Source organism: Bacillus rossius, chromosome 1 (genome assembly GCF_032445375.1).
Source record: "Bacillus rossius redtenbacheri isolate Brsri chromosome 1, Brsri_v3, whole genome shotgun sequence".
NCBI lineage: Eukaryota > Metazoa > Arthropoda > Insecta > Phasmatodea > Bacillidae > Bacillus > Bacillus rossius.
The window spans coordinates 303460419-303475612 of NC_086330.1; the positions used below are offsets into that span (position 1 = coordinate 303460419).

At 45.5% G+C, this 15194-nt stretch overlaps 2 protein-coding genes across 4 annotated transcripts in view; one reads left to right on the top strand and one right to left on the bottom strand.

The window, feature by feature from the left end:
• LOC134527840 (uncharacterized) overlaps positions 1-15194 on the bottom strand; it is a 374694-nt gene that overhangs the window by 339743 nt on the left and 19757 nt on the right. The gene's annotated exons all lie outside the window — the stretch shown is intronic.
• LOC134527841 (S-phase kinase-associated protein 2) overlaps positions 11956-15194 on the top strand; it is a 111582-nt gene continuing 108343 nt past the window's right edge. For 2 of the 3 annotated variants that reach the window (XM_063360790.1, XM_063360791.1), the window contains exon 1: positions 11956-12097. In XM_063360790.1, coding sequence (XP_063216860.1) covers positions 12024-12097 — 74 coding nt within the window. In that variant the 5' untranslated portion in view covers positions 11956-12023. The other variant, XM_063360792.1, reaches the window with a different exon arrangement.

Here is a 15194-nt window from a genome sequence, read left to right on the forward strand (position 1 = left end):
CCCACGTCCCTCACAACAGGAGCGGCTCAAGGAAGAAGACGCCTTCGGGAGATGCAGCTGCAGCAACGAAGATTTCGCGCGGGAAACAGTGGAACATCCCAGCGCAGGTCTGCTAGCGACGACGACCTGAAGCGAAATGATAAAAAATTGCGTGATTTCGGGAGAGTAACCGACAAAATATGATAAAAAATAAACGCGGTCGCGCCAAAGTTTTTTTCTTTCTTGTGTCGTATTGTGCGCGCGTCGCTAGGCTAAGAGGTTATTTTTTTTAGTACCTATATCGTGTGACAGAGAAAGGAAAGTGCCAATCACATTGTACTGTTTTGGACAAGTCAACGGTTTCAGCTCAATATGATTGCAAAGGGCGGCAAAAATCTGTACTGCAACTATGTTTATTTCAGCCCCGATTAAGTAATGATTTATTTTGATTTATATTTATTCGTTCCATGTATATATTTTTATTATTTGTATTTAATGTGTATGTCTATGTAATTGAAACTCTATGACAACAAAGAACGTTGGAGACTAATAATTGCAAGGACCCCTCTAGGAGCAATTGAATTTTAAACGGTAAATTGTTAAATTGATACAGTGTTTATTAATTTAAAATGTCATTCCTATATATATTAATTCAAATTTAATGTGAGATTTTGTGTTCCGCGTTATTGTTGCATGCGGAATTGATGTGTTTGATTTAAAATAATGTAACTATTATTAGTTCTCGGCCAATCAGGAGCCGTATTTTAAATGTGGCACGCATTGTTAAATGACTTAAATTAAGAAGATTTTAGAAAGAATGTAATGGCCTATTAATGGGTGAACACATATAATACGTCGTCGGAATTTTATCCTGAAAAATAGCTATCAGAAATAGTCATCCGCACTAAAGGATGCAATGAATGTATTGTTAGAGTGTCAGCGAATATTATTAGGGCTTTATCCAAAATGATAAAGTTACTAGGAGTGAATAAATACGTGAGTAAGAAATGACTGTCTCTGTCACTCCATTTCGTTAGTACGAAACACGTATCACATCTACACTTAGTTATTCTGCGGCCTAATTTCAAGAAAGACATTGATAAACTGGAATATTGTAAAATTACCTAAGTGAACCTAATTTGACACCTTATTTTAACACACAACTGTAATTACCCAGTGGTTTAGGAGAGAGAGCATCAGTGCTCTAACATCTTAAGTTATTTTTATCCAGCCGAGGTAAAGACTTATGTAAATCTAATTATATACTGAATCTGTGTATGAAATTTTTCGAACACGAACAAAGAGACACTTGATTAGGTAATAAATATGCGCATCGTCACTCCAGATATTTTTTTTTCAATATATATTGCCGTCACCCGACCTCTGTGAAAGGCCCGGGGGGTACCTGACGGGCGCTACGGGCGTCGCGATGCTCTTGTTGTCCGGAGGGGCGCCAGGCTAGCCGGCTGCTAGGCCGTTGGTGTGGGGTCGTGGGAACTCTGCCCCCGCGTGCCCCGCCAGGTACACGGCTTGAATGTAACCTGAATGGTTCTACTTTGACTGTGAAGGGCGCTCGGCCGTGTGGAGGACGGGGGATTACGGAAAATGATATAGAAGTTGGCGAGAATACATTTAATTTGGAGTTTCACTGGGGGTCCATGTGGGTACACGGTACACTCTACAAGTCCGCTCCGCGGTTCAGTCCCGCTACAAAAATTCTCACACAACACTACGTGACAATAGTTACCGCGGCAGTCTCGCGGGACGTGGTACGATGCTCGCTGGAGACGGCCAGCGCCGAAAGTTAACGGGTGCAGGGGGGCTCTATGAGCGGGCTCCTAAATTCGGCGAAACACTTACGTGTGTGCAGCCGGCAGGCATATGCACGGCGTCCTTAAGTATAAACACTTTCGCTGGAGTCGGCCAGTATCGTACGTTCTGTGATGCGATACGTAGCGCGGTATCACACTGAAGACGGTCGGGATAGGCCCGGCTCCGCAAAATACGCACCAAGTCGATGTGGGCAGCGGTGAATTAATAAAAGGTTTTAAATTTAAGGATTTAGTACAGAATAAAATAATCAAAGAAAGAAAACTTGGATGCTGCCCACGGACACACGTCTGTTCCCGGCGCGGAGTGGTTGGAGACTGCCGAACATGGCCGCCTCGCAAGGAAGAGAAACTTTCTCTTCTTTGTGAGTCGGCATCAAAAAACTTATATTAATTGAATTTACTCTATTACCAGTTAAAACATGTTCCAGATGCCCAATTAAAATGTAGCACCTGGTAATTGGGTGCTTAATTCTTAACAATGGTTTTAATGTATTTAATTATTTAAATTGTGACATCAAATTGGCGACTGTAAATTTACTAACATATTGTCCCACTGCGAATTGTTTTAGAGGGATTTCTCCTATTCTGACTTGATCATAGTCACGGGCATTTTAATTAAGGCCAGTGGCCGCGGTGACTGTTAATGAGGTTTGTTGTCTGCTCCGTGCGTGGTGTACTCGCCCGGAGTGGCTACGACGCACTTATTACATGTCGGGTAATTAGTAATTTCGTACTAATGGCTTGTCCCTTAATTGAATTATGGGTTCGAGCCTCCGGGGTTCCGTACCTTTAAATTTCATTATGTCTATTGGGGTTACGCCCGAGGTGCTCGCCTGACTCAATCCGGCTGAGCAAGGGGCGCACTCCGAAAACGGGATACGGTACTGGCGGTGCAGAGCACGGGCTTAACAGCCATGGTCGGTATGACGTCGTTGACGGCACTCCCGTTGCCTGTTTAAGTTTTTGAGTAATTATTAATCTGAAAATGATCTCAGGGCGCAAAAACAGGGATTCGGCCTTGTGGCTGCATGCAGGAGTGCGTCGCGGTTTTAAAACTACCCGGGCTGTTTAGGCCACCCAGGACGCATTAAAGTAAACGGTAAACGGATTGAAAAGACACTGCACTTTATTAAGACCGTTACACTTGCTTGTCCAATGCCTGTTGTCTGACCGTCGCTGCACGAGAGTCTCTCAACGTAGACGATGCGCGCGAACAGTATAGATGGAAAAATTGTATGTAATGATTTATCCTGTGGCCGTTACTGATGTGAAGGATGCGGAAAACAATCGCGGAGCTGATAGGCTGCAACGATCTATGCAGTGAATGATGTTCACATGTAATACAGCACAATATAATTAAATGTTCTTAAAGGTATTTGCAATCTGACCTACTACAAGATGCGAATGCTTCGAAATGTACGTAAGCCCGGCTAGATGGGAACATATTTGAGACACAGTCACTTATTACTGGTTAACAAAGTTATCACTTGGTTAGATTGCAAGATGTATATTACACAGTTAAATAAGCTAAATTGTAAACACGTAGATGAGAGAGTTAGTACATGACACACGAGGCTTGCTAGGAGCTCTTGACGAATAATGATTCGCTGGCTTGGAAGCCTTGAAACTGCGTATGACTCAAGTCCGCTGTCCGAATGCTCAGGACGTGAAAATATTACATAGTAAGTTAATTATCCCTCCCGGTTGGGATTAAATAAAATAAGTTAAGAGCCGCACGAAAATACGTACGACTGAGTGGGGTCGGGCGCAGAGCTAATGAAAAAAGATTGGATAAACTCACAACAATTGCGATGACCTGGATGTGGCGCAAAATCTGTAGGCTCTGCGTTCACGGAGCGACCAACCCCTGGGAGCTCCCGACGGCAACTGGCGCGAGGCCGCTGCGCGACCTTGCGCCAAGACACGTGAAGCACGGGAAAACAGCTCCGACCAGTTTTGAACTTAAATGATACATATGACATTACATGATTATTTAAAAATAAAATTGTACATAATTGTAACATTATTACAGTATCTTTTAATTGTTATTAATTTGGTTGTTTTAAAAATAAGTATTAATGATTTAATTTAGCGCATTGCCACACCCAGCCGGACGCTGTAGTCGCCTTTGTGTTCGTCGCGGCACACTTACACTCACTCGGCAGACATCACGCTCGAGCATGTTCGTTGCACTTAAGAGTAAGTGTTGTTGGGACGTAACGGCCTATGCGATCCAGAGGGAGCACCGGCGGTTGACGTCAATGTGTTCTGCAGTGCCAACAATGGTTAGGTATTTTTTTTTATAGTAATAAATGTTTTTACTTTTTGAAATCAACCTGAGATACTTTGAATTTCATTAATAAATAATTAAAATTACCATTATGTTTTGTAATGATATTGGAATCTACCTATTACCAACTGTATTCCATACCTATAAATTACATGTGTATACTCATCTATGTGTCAATATAAGTATATAGTAACAGCAGTTGAGCCAGTTGAGCTAGCAGTAGGGCCTACATATTAAATTGACTTTAACCACTGAGAGACATAGAAGGTAGTCTACTTACCTCTACCTAACTGTGGCCTAGAATGAGTAGTACAGCCTATTTACAGAAGAATCCAGACTAATATGATAATGAATAGATTCGTTGATTTCATCAATTAATATACCAGTACCTATTGTTTTATTAATGAATATAGGTATCAATGTGGCGAATGATTTTGCTAGCTAAATGTAACAATGTAGGTTAAAAAATAATGTGTGTGTTACAGGTAAATTAATTTACTAATCTAATAATTCCTAAGACTGTTTATTCTGTCATTCAGTAAATTACTGATTTTACTGTTACTCTTGTTGGCATGATAATAAATAAACTACAACATGATTATAACCTTACTTACTTACCTCAGTCCGATCGAATATGTGAGCTCACAAAAAGATGATATTTTATTGTAATGAGTAGGTTTATTAATACATAATTATACACAATTCACTTCAATCTTATTTCGTCCATAAAACCAAATGTAATTCAATTTGTTATTTTTAAACTGAAGTACCTCCGTGCCTCTGGGTTAAGCCCGGATCACAGCCCTGTCCGCAGCGAGATGCGGCTTTGGGAATGACGTCATTTCCACTCCATGCGCGCGAGAGCAGTGCGCCGGCGTCCTGGTCTCCAGTCCCGTGCGAGCCACCTTCGAGGCTAGACGTGGTCGCGAGACGCTCCATAAACTTGCCGCTATTATCGCTTTTGGGCTCTGTTATATAGTGTGTTATAATCTTTTTTATTGTTTTCTTTACAGTGTGTGTGTGTTGTTTTGTATCTGGCGTATCCGGGGGCGAATACATGTGGACTAACACAACTAGCCTGCACCGCACATTTCTCCAGTGCGGGAGACGTCACTCTGCAGCTACACGGGCCGGACGGTCCACCGCTGCCTCCACGCAGGAAGCTGCTCTACACGAGAGAGCTGGCGCTGGGCAATACAAGAAAACGGCCGAGAGACATCCGCCATGTCTACACGAATTCAACTGAGACGGGTACGCGACATTTGGCTTTAAACGTGAGGCGAACTTCAAGTCCACAGAAGAGTGCTTGCAGTGCAGGAAAAGAGTGTACAGTGAGTGATCAGACAGCATGAAAATCCACCTGGGACAATGGATGGATTCACTTATCCACCTAGACAGTACTTCTGATCTCATCAATGCGAGGACTCAACCATTCCTTTTCCTCGTTCCCAACACCTATCAGTTTCACAGTTCAACTGACAATGCATCGCTGTCTCCCGTCCCGCAACTGGATTATATTTCCTGTCGAGTCACCTCCCTCCCCCTTCAACGTGAAAATGCAACATGGTACCCCCTCCTTTCCTCCCTTTCGCCTTTCTGCCATCGGTGATCTTCGTGGCGCGCCGGCGGTGTACGGGCGGGAGCGGTGATAGCCTGCAAGGGTAGGCTGCGCAGACGGAGCGGCCAGGTGTGCCCCGTGTTTGTAAACAATGCTGCCACGCGGGTTGAAAGTTACGTGCGCGACATGTCAGCTACGGAAATGCATGGCCCTTGTGACAGGAGAGTGGCAGTGTCGGAACACATGCACGTGCGCACCACTGAGGTGCAGTGATGTGAAGACAGAAACTGCTGAGGGTGTGTTATTGCGAGTACTGTGTACCGGGAAAAAGGGGGATGTGACGAGTGTAGAGGCTGCTCGGGCAACCGCGTCGTGTCAATGTTACCGAAACAGAATCCACCATCGCCGAACCTAATTGACTGGGACACCCCTACGGACTCGGCAGCACCAATAGTCGCGTACACTGTGCGGGTTGCCACAGGAGCCGAGCGTATAGTGCTGCCGGAGTTTAGTGGTCTCGTGCACGAAGACCCACGGGAGTTTGTGCGATGGTGTGAGAGGCGTATGTTACAGTGCAGTGTGCCAGTAGAGGAGTGAACACAATGCACGAGCAAACAGTTGCGTGGTCGAGCTCGTGAGTGGTGGGCTCAGTGAGGGCGATACGATATGCAGTGTCGAGAGTTCGCCACGTGTCTCATGCAGCGATTTGATGACCGCCAGGCAGTCTTGAGCGGCATAGCAAATTTCTACGGCGAGGCGCAGAGGGACACGGAATCGGTGGAGAGATTCCTGGCGGGCAAGTTGCATCTTTATCGTCGCATAGCCTCAGTGGAAGCGGCGGAGCAAGCATTGCCGGACATGACCGCGTTATTGCGGGAAGAATTACAACCCTTCCTCAGGCCGTATTGCAACGGGTCTGTTGAAGAATATGTGCGACAGGCCCTAGCCACAGAGGGCAACCTGCAGCGCCTTCTTGGGCGACGGACAATTACGACCACTTCCGGATGAGAGCCCAGGCACTAGTACAGAGCGCCCGCTCTCCCAGAGGGAGACACGCAGCCCGAATGTCCACTGCAGATGGTAGCACGGGCAATCTAAGGCCCACCGAGTGGCATACGACAGACCACCCAACGAGAATTCAGGGAATCTGTGGGACGGAGGCCGACCACCCCAGTGTCACCTTGGATACCCGCATGACACATTCCATTGGAATCAGGACTGCCCAAGACAACAACAACAACAACCGGTGGGAAACGGGCAGCAGGGGGTATAGGACCAACACTTCTGCCCCCCACACCACCTAACACCCATCCCAAAGCCACGGCCAGGACACGCATAACACTGAGACAGCTCACCACCCCAGACGACTGGCTGATGTGGGTACCCGTCACTCTGAACAGGAGACAGAGGGTCACTCTGATAGATACAGGTGTGAGCCACATGTTTGTGGCCCAACACTTGGTACCGCCAGCAGACGTCACACCGAGATGCTGCACGCTGCGCCTTGCCACGAGCACCGGAATCGGGACAGCCATCGGGGATGCCATCATAACGGTGAGTGTGAGGGTGCTGGTTACACAGATGGCAGCAGTTGTAGTAGAGGGACTCAGGGAGGACATAGTGCTCGGACAGCCATGGTTGTTGGAGCATGACACAGTGATAGTGCTGGCCTCTGGGCTAGTGAATGTCGGCACACATGAGCGCTTGGCAGTGTATGCACTAGGTAAAGCACCACCTCCCCCGAGAGAGCCCATGAAGTTAGAAGATGTGGACAATGATGTACCCCCAGAGTATCAGGATGCATTCATGTGGCTCATAAGGGAAAGGCAGAGCATCGTCGCCACTGCCGACCCCACTAAGGCGTGCAACGGTGACAGAAGACCAAATCCCCCCTATGCACGACCAACCAGTGTATGAGGCCCCCAGGGGATATGGTTTCCGTGAGCAACGGGTAATATTCGTGAGCAAGTGCACAAAATGTTGCGAGATGGTGTCATTGAACCCTCCAATAGCGCATACAACTCACACATCATCCTAGCTGCCAAGAAGGATGGGACCATGCGCTTCTGTGTGGACTTCCGTCCCATGAATAGTGTCACCATCGGTTCTCCACCACTGCAGATAAGTGTGGACGAGGCCTTGGCAGACCTGGGCAATTCACGAGTGTTCACGACCCTTGAATTACGTTCGGGCTATTTGCAGGTGCCAATACACCCAGGTGACAGAGAAAAGACTACGTTCATGGTGCCACATGGTAGATGCTTACAGTTCTGTGCCATGCCCTTCGGGCTCAAGTGCGCGCCGGTCACATTTAAAGCTATGATGGCCCGCATACTGGAAGGGCACATTGACCAGAATGTGACAGCCTACCTCGACGACGTGATCGTGTACTCCAAGACCTGGGAGGACCATGTGTGGCACCTGTCCTTGGTCCTGGAGCGGCTCTAGATGCACCACCTGACCTGTGCCACACAGAAGTGTCACATTGGATGGAGTAAGGTGGAGTTTTTGGGGCATGTGTTGGATGCTGATAGGTAACCGTCCGCGCCCGGTGCACCTGGCGAAAATTGCAGAAGCTGAACCCCCTAGAACCCGCAAGCAGTGGCAGAAGCTCTTGGGCCTCGCCAACTGGCTGCGGAACTATATCCCGCAGTTCTCCACACTCACTGCCCCCCTGACAGATCTGTTGTCACCACGACAGTGCTACCACTGGACACTGGCTGCACAGAAGACGCTGGACAGCTTGAAGGTGGCTATTCTCCGATGCCACACTCTGTCACGGATAAACCCTGAGAGGATGCTGTACGTTCAGATGGATGCGAGCACCAAGGGGGTGAGCGCGGTGCTATACCAACGAGACGAAAATGGGGACAGGTGCATAATCGACTATGCCAGTGCCAAGTTCGGCCGTGCTGAACGGATCTACCACAGCAATGAACAGGAGTGCTTGGCAGTGGTATGGGCACTGAGGAAGTACCATCCCCACCTCAAGGGTAGGCCATTTGTATTGCGCACAGACAACCATTTCCTAATTTGGTTGCGGACCCTCCAGGGGTGGAAAAGCAAACTCGTGAGGTGGGCGCTGTTCCTACAGTCATTCGACCTCGTTGTGGAGCACGTCCCAGGAGTAGAAAATGAGCTGCCGGATTCGCTGTCACGGGACCCTGATGAGGGATCGTGCCTGGAGGATGAGGTATTTTGGGACAAGATACTGCCACCTGGCCGTGAGATGGATCACTACCACCTAAGGGAACCAACCTGCCGCCTGCTTGCTCTAGGTGTGGACGACGACCCACCTCCTGCGGACCTGATCGAGCTGAAACGTCGGGTGCACGATGCCCAACGCACCTCAGGACGCTGAGCGCAGATGCGCGAAGTAAATAGCGGAACCATGTGAGACCTAGACTACGAGGGACGGCATGCTCTACACATGAGGAATGGGACCCGATCAGGATTGGCGCACCTATGTCCTACCAGAGGCACGTGAAGCGGTGTTGCGCTTTATGCATGATCACAACCTGGATGGACTTCTGGGGCAGACCAAACACGGCGGGCGGTCGGCACTAACACTGGCCTGGCATGGCCCGATACGTGCAGGAGCACGTGGTGACTTGTGAGACGTGTCTTGAGCGGAAAGCGCAGCGGAGCGATGGGCCGGAGCAACAACAGCCTCGCATTCCCACTACCCCTTTACAGTCTATCGTGCTGGATGTCATGGGGCCATATCCCCACACAGCCCAGGGCAAGAGATTCCTGGTGATAGTGACCGATGTCTTCACATGTTGGGTAGACGCTTACCCCACCAGCAATGTTCGGGCCAACACCATTGGGACAATATTGCAAACTGAATTCTTCCTGCGTTGGGGCTACCCGAGAGACCTGCTGACAGACAACGCCAGCCAATTCGTCGGGAGGCAGTAGCGGGAGATGTGCAACTCATGGCATGTCAAACACCAGACCACACCTGCCTACCACCCCCGAGCCAACCCGACGGAGAGGCGAAACCAAGAGTTGAAAGTCCAGATGCGCATAAGGCTGGGTAGTGACCATACTAAATGGGATGACCATCTTGCAGAGGCTCTGTTTTGCACACATCGCAGAACCAAGCAGCCACAGGAATGACCCTGGCGGAAATGGTCCAAGGCCACAATTTGCCCTTGCCAGGAGAATGGACAGCCCACGGGGTAGCCGATGAAGAAGAAGACCCAAGGGAGCGCCGTCAACTGCGAGAGGCAGAAATGACAACAGCGTGCGAACACCAGAGGGACTATACTCGCCAGATAACACCGCAGACGACCCGAATGCCACCGGAAATCCAACCTGGAGAACTGGTATACATGCGCACGCAGCCTCTGTCCAGCGCACCGAAGAACTACAGTGCCGGGTGGAGCCCCAGATGGTCGGGACCACACCCGATCCTTAAATGGCTAAGTAGGAGCACATACCTGGTCCGCCTGGATGGACGGCAGGTGCGAAAAGTGCACCGAGACACCATACGGAGAACAACATTCCCAGGAGAAAATTTGGTCTCTGAATATGTCACCCTAGTAGAAGTGGACGAAACGCCTACTTCAGACAACTCGATCACACCCCGAGGCATGAGGGGCCTGTTCCATTCTACCCCCAGCCCAGAAACAGCGATGCTGGAAACAGCAGGAAGATCGGCCACAAGTCCGAGGCGACGCCGTCGGAGACGCACGATGCAGACACAGATCGGTGATGTCACTGGGATGCCCGAGGCGAACGCCGATGCAGTGGACAACCTCTGGTGACCGAGCCGGACGAGGAGGAGGCAGCTGAGCCACTCTCTCCCACCCGAGGTGAATGGGGACATGGTGCCTCCCTTGCCGATGCAGAGTTCAGAGTCACAGTCGAGGAGCCGGCTGAGACGACCCCGAGATGCAACCGACGAAGAGGCCGAGCCTCACGTTACTTGGCAGTCTATGCCACAGGCTCGGAGCTGGACTCTCTTATGTACAACGACCCGGCCAGTACGGGGTGAGAGAGGCGGCCCTAACCCCGACGACAGTCCCGATCCTGCTGCCTCGGGTGGAAGCACGGACGGCTTTGACCCGGGCTTATCCAGGGGGAGGCGTCTGACGTCGTACCTCCGTTTCTTTGGGTTAAAGCCCGAATCACAGCCCTGTCCGCAGCACGCCGCAGTTTTGGGAATAATGTCATTTCTGCTCCGTGTGCGCGAGAGCAGTGCGCCAGCGTCCTGGTCTCCAGTCCCGTGCGAGCCACCTTCGAGGCTAGACATGGTCGCGAGACGCTGCAATAAACTTGCCGCTATTATCGCTTTTGGGCTTTGTTATATTGTATGTTATAATCTCTTGTATTGTTTTCTTTACAGTGTGCGTGTGTGTTGTTTTGTATCTGGCGTGTCCGCGGTCCAAAACACGTGGACTAACACAACTAGCCTGCACCGCACATTTCTCCACTGCAGGAGAAATTCCTCGGCAGCTACATGGGCCGGACAGTCCACCCCTGCCTCCCCGCAGGAGGCTGCTTTACGCGAGAGAGCTGGCGTCGCGCAATACAAGATAACGGCCGAGAGACGTCCACCACGACTCCACACATTCTACGGAGACTGGTACGCGACAACATATAGAAGCTCGCCGGCCGACATGACAAAACAGTTTTTTTTTGTTACTGACTCGTGCTTAGTGCTGCCATCATATTTTTTAGTACACGTTGGCCGCGATGGAATTATATTGTCAGTCCACTATTGAATAATAATTTTTTTTAAATAAATAAATAGGAAATAGGATTTAGGTAAAATTTCTGTGGTCAAACTTGAGTTTTTTGAAATTAATTGGTTATAATCGATTCGATGTTTTTCTACTAACAACTGAAAAAATCAATACATCGAGTATATCGAAAGCATTTCAAAACATCGATTTGATTCGATGTATCGCTTTGTAAACATCGATGTTTTCAATGCATCGTTGTATATCGAATATCCTTACTTAATCGTGTGTAACTTTCTTGGTAATCTTTAACTCTCCCTTTCATTATTATTATAAAAATTTAATTTTCGCCCTTTACAGTTAGACTAAATTACTGATCTAGTATAAACCAGCCAGCAGGTTTAATTAAAGACTTCGTGAACTTGATGTCTCCAATATGTAATATATTTAGATTAAGCAAAAGTCAATGTTTAATCATTATATGGGAAAATAAAATGTTTAAAAAACACCTTTTTTTAAAATCTTACAATAATTTATTTTTATTGAAATAATATTTTATGTACTTTTTAATTTTGCATTGTTTATTTGCTGCTTGTGATATGCTGAAGGCCTTGAACCCAACAAATATTTAGCGCCATGCGGAATAAACTAGGAGTTGGAAGATTGCGCCAAAAATGAAACTGGGCGATGCTTACAAAACTGCACCGCTATCAGAAAATTTCCCCAGTAATGCTCAGATAACGAACTGGTAAGTGTGAAGTTTGTAAGAGGCATCTATGTTACTTAGTGGAGTATAAAATTTAGCCTAAAACTTTTAATTACTTTATATATTGTAGTGTATATTGCTGTGTGTGTTTGGCGGTCCTCGAATTTTGAAGTGATTTCAACGTATGCTTTGTTTATTATTCGTGTATGATTACGTACTTAGCTCTTATAGTTTTGGTGCTTCTAGATTTGTTTTTTAAAACTATTTGTTTTTTTAACCAATTTTTTATTTATAAATGAAGGGAATGTGTAATGTTTTAAAGTTATCTAGGGATGAGTGAACGACGTTGCTTAAGTTTTTATTATTATATTAATTGTTTTCAAAGAGAAAGAATTCTTAAGACTTTTAAGTTTATGGAAGGTTGAGTGCTGTATCTTAACGCTTATGTTATAAACAGTTTTAGTTATTACTAGACTAAAAAATTGAAATGGTATTACTCTCATTTTTGGAGATCCAAAAATTTGTAGCAACTCGATGTATGTCGGATTTTTTATTTCAAAAAGGCATTCATTATGGTTCCATATTTAAAATGTATGTTGGTGGAATGCTTGAACATGCGAGAGAGGGGAAACAGATGGCAGTAAAGACAGTATGCAGAGGATGAGAGTGCAAAAAGTGACTGCAGTAGATTTGGTGAGGCAGTGCGCGTAGCTCCTTAATTTCTACGTTCGTGGTATAGGAGCAGGAGTAATTGAAGCCATGTTGATGATTGTATTGAGTAGTGGGGAAGTATTGGCAGAAGGATTTGTAAGAGTGGTCTGAAAGACGTAGTATGTGTATATAACATGCGAAGAATGCTTAGCAAATTTGCCAAAAGTTGAGAACTGTAAAGAAAGGCAAGATGAACTAGGAATAGAACCCAATTTTCATGGTGTTTTATCATGTGACCTGGCAAATTCTAAGATGGATCCTTCCAATTGGCCGTAGGAAGTCCTCATCCAATATCATTATGCTTTGTCATGAGTTACCATCTCTAATGACCTCGCTATCTCTGCAATGTAATCTCAAATACCCTACGTGCTTAGAATTATTGCTTCAAGGAGACTTTGTTTGGGAAGCAAGTAGTGGATAAAGGCAGGCCTCGGGTATGCTAGCGTACCGTGGTGCACCCGTACTGGCATGCTGCGGCAGTATAGAATCCGTAAACTATGGTGTTCAAATGGATACTTTGGGGTGTGCAGAGAGCAGCTAGGTGGGTGAAAGAGAAGTTTTATCAGTCAGCAAGAGTAAATAGTCTTATTTTTACTATATTTTTGCTGTGGTATGACACAGCACTGGGTCATTCCATGAAAGATGACCCAAGTATAAAAAAAATTAAAATATTTAAAATTAATTGTACAGTGCATTTTTGTATTACTTAATAATCCTTTTACTATATATGCAAAATTAAAAAATTATTTGCACAGTTAAAACTTTATTTTCCAATGTTAGACTTTAGTGCTAACAGTACTGTTGCCAAAAAGGGAAAAGTACATCTCCATATTGACTACCCTGATTATCTTCCTGTTTGAGTTATGTCCATTGTTTTATGTAGACCATACTGTACAGATGTGGAAGTATTTTTAATACCATTTTGGACCAAATCAGGTGAGCATATATTGCACAGCATAAAATGAAAATATGTAATGATTTTGTGTCACACACGCAACACAAAACATGGTTAAATTAGTTTTTACAAACAACTAATTGACATATCAATGTGAAACTTTCTAGAAGTGAGGTGTGCCACATGGCCTACATTTTACTATAACAAAGTTTTCTGGCAACTTTTATATTTTTAACTGGAAGTAGTGTTGCGTGTGTGACACCGTCAAATACAAGCTTTATAAGCTTGCAACTCCAACAACACAAAAGAGATGCATTCTGGTTTGATTTCAACTATGAACTAACCTAAAAAAAAAACTTGTAACCAAGAGGATTGCATGTAACACAGTTTCTATTTGAACACCAACATTAAATTTAAATGACCATTTTTGCAAATGCCTTTGTGTGTTACATGCTGTTATTGGTTAAAATTTATTTGAGGTTAATGTTAAATCTATAACTGGTATTGTTGCAGAAGAACTATGACATCTACGAATAGGTCACAGGCTTTTAGAGAAAGGCTTAAACAAGACCCAGCGAAGTATGAAGCATACTTAAGAAAAGAACGTGAAAGATTTAAATTACGAAGGGACCAACAAAAACGTATTCAAACTGATAAGGAGTTAAAGTTCAAGCGAAAGCAAGACAGAATAAGGCAGAGGAAGCACAGAGAAAATAAAAAGTCACAAACTGTTAAGAGTAATAGTAATGTGTTGCCTGAAAAGAGTTTGTATAGAAGTAACAGATCCCTAGGGAAAGCAGTTTGTTAATTGATGCGAATTTTACCACATAGCCCAGGAAAGCGTAAAGCAGTAGTAGCGAAATTGTTAGTTGATGAATTACCAGAATATGGGAAAAGATTGAACCTGCTAAATAAAATGAAAAAAGAACATGGCCAGAGACTAAATGAAGAAACCAAAGCTAAAGTGACGCAGTATTATCTCCGTGATGATATAAGCAGAACTGAACCAGGAAGAAAGGACAAATGCACTGTTAAGAATGTTCAGTCTGGCAAGAAAGATGTTGTACAGAAACGTAATATGACGATGACCATTGCGGAGGCCTATGAAGAGTTTGTGAAGGAATATCCCGATTGAGCTTCGACCGCAATTTGTATATCCCGTTTCTACTATGAGTCATAACACATGTGTATGTCATTACCACGCGAACATGCATTTTTTGGTGGAAAGTTTGGCAAAGGAAGTAAATGTTTTCCCACATAGTACAAATGATTTACTAGCAATTCTTGTCTGTGATGTTGAAAGATTTGATTGCATGTTAGATATATGTGAGAAATGTACGTTGGCATGCAATTCTGTCAGAGATATTATAAGTCAATATGATGAAGAAACTTTGACTAATGAAATGAAATGGAAACAGTGGAAAAATGTGGAAGGACATCCCCAAATTGTTTCAGAAACTGGAACAGTATCTGACTGTGTGAAGAAAATACAGATGCAGATGATAGCAATCAAGCTACATCATATATAAAAAG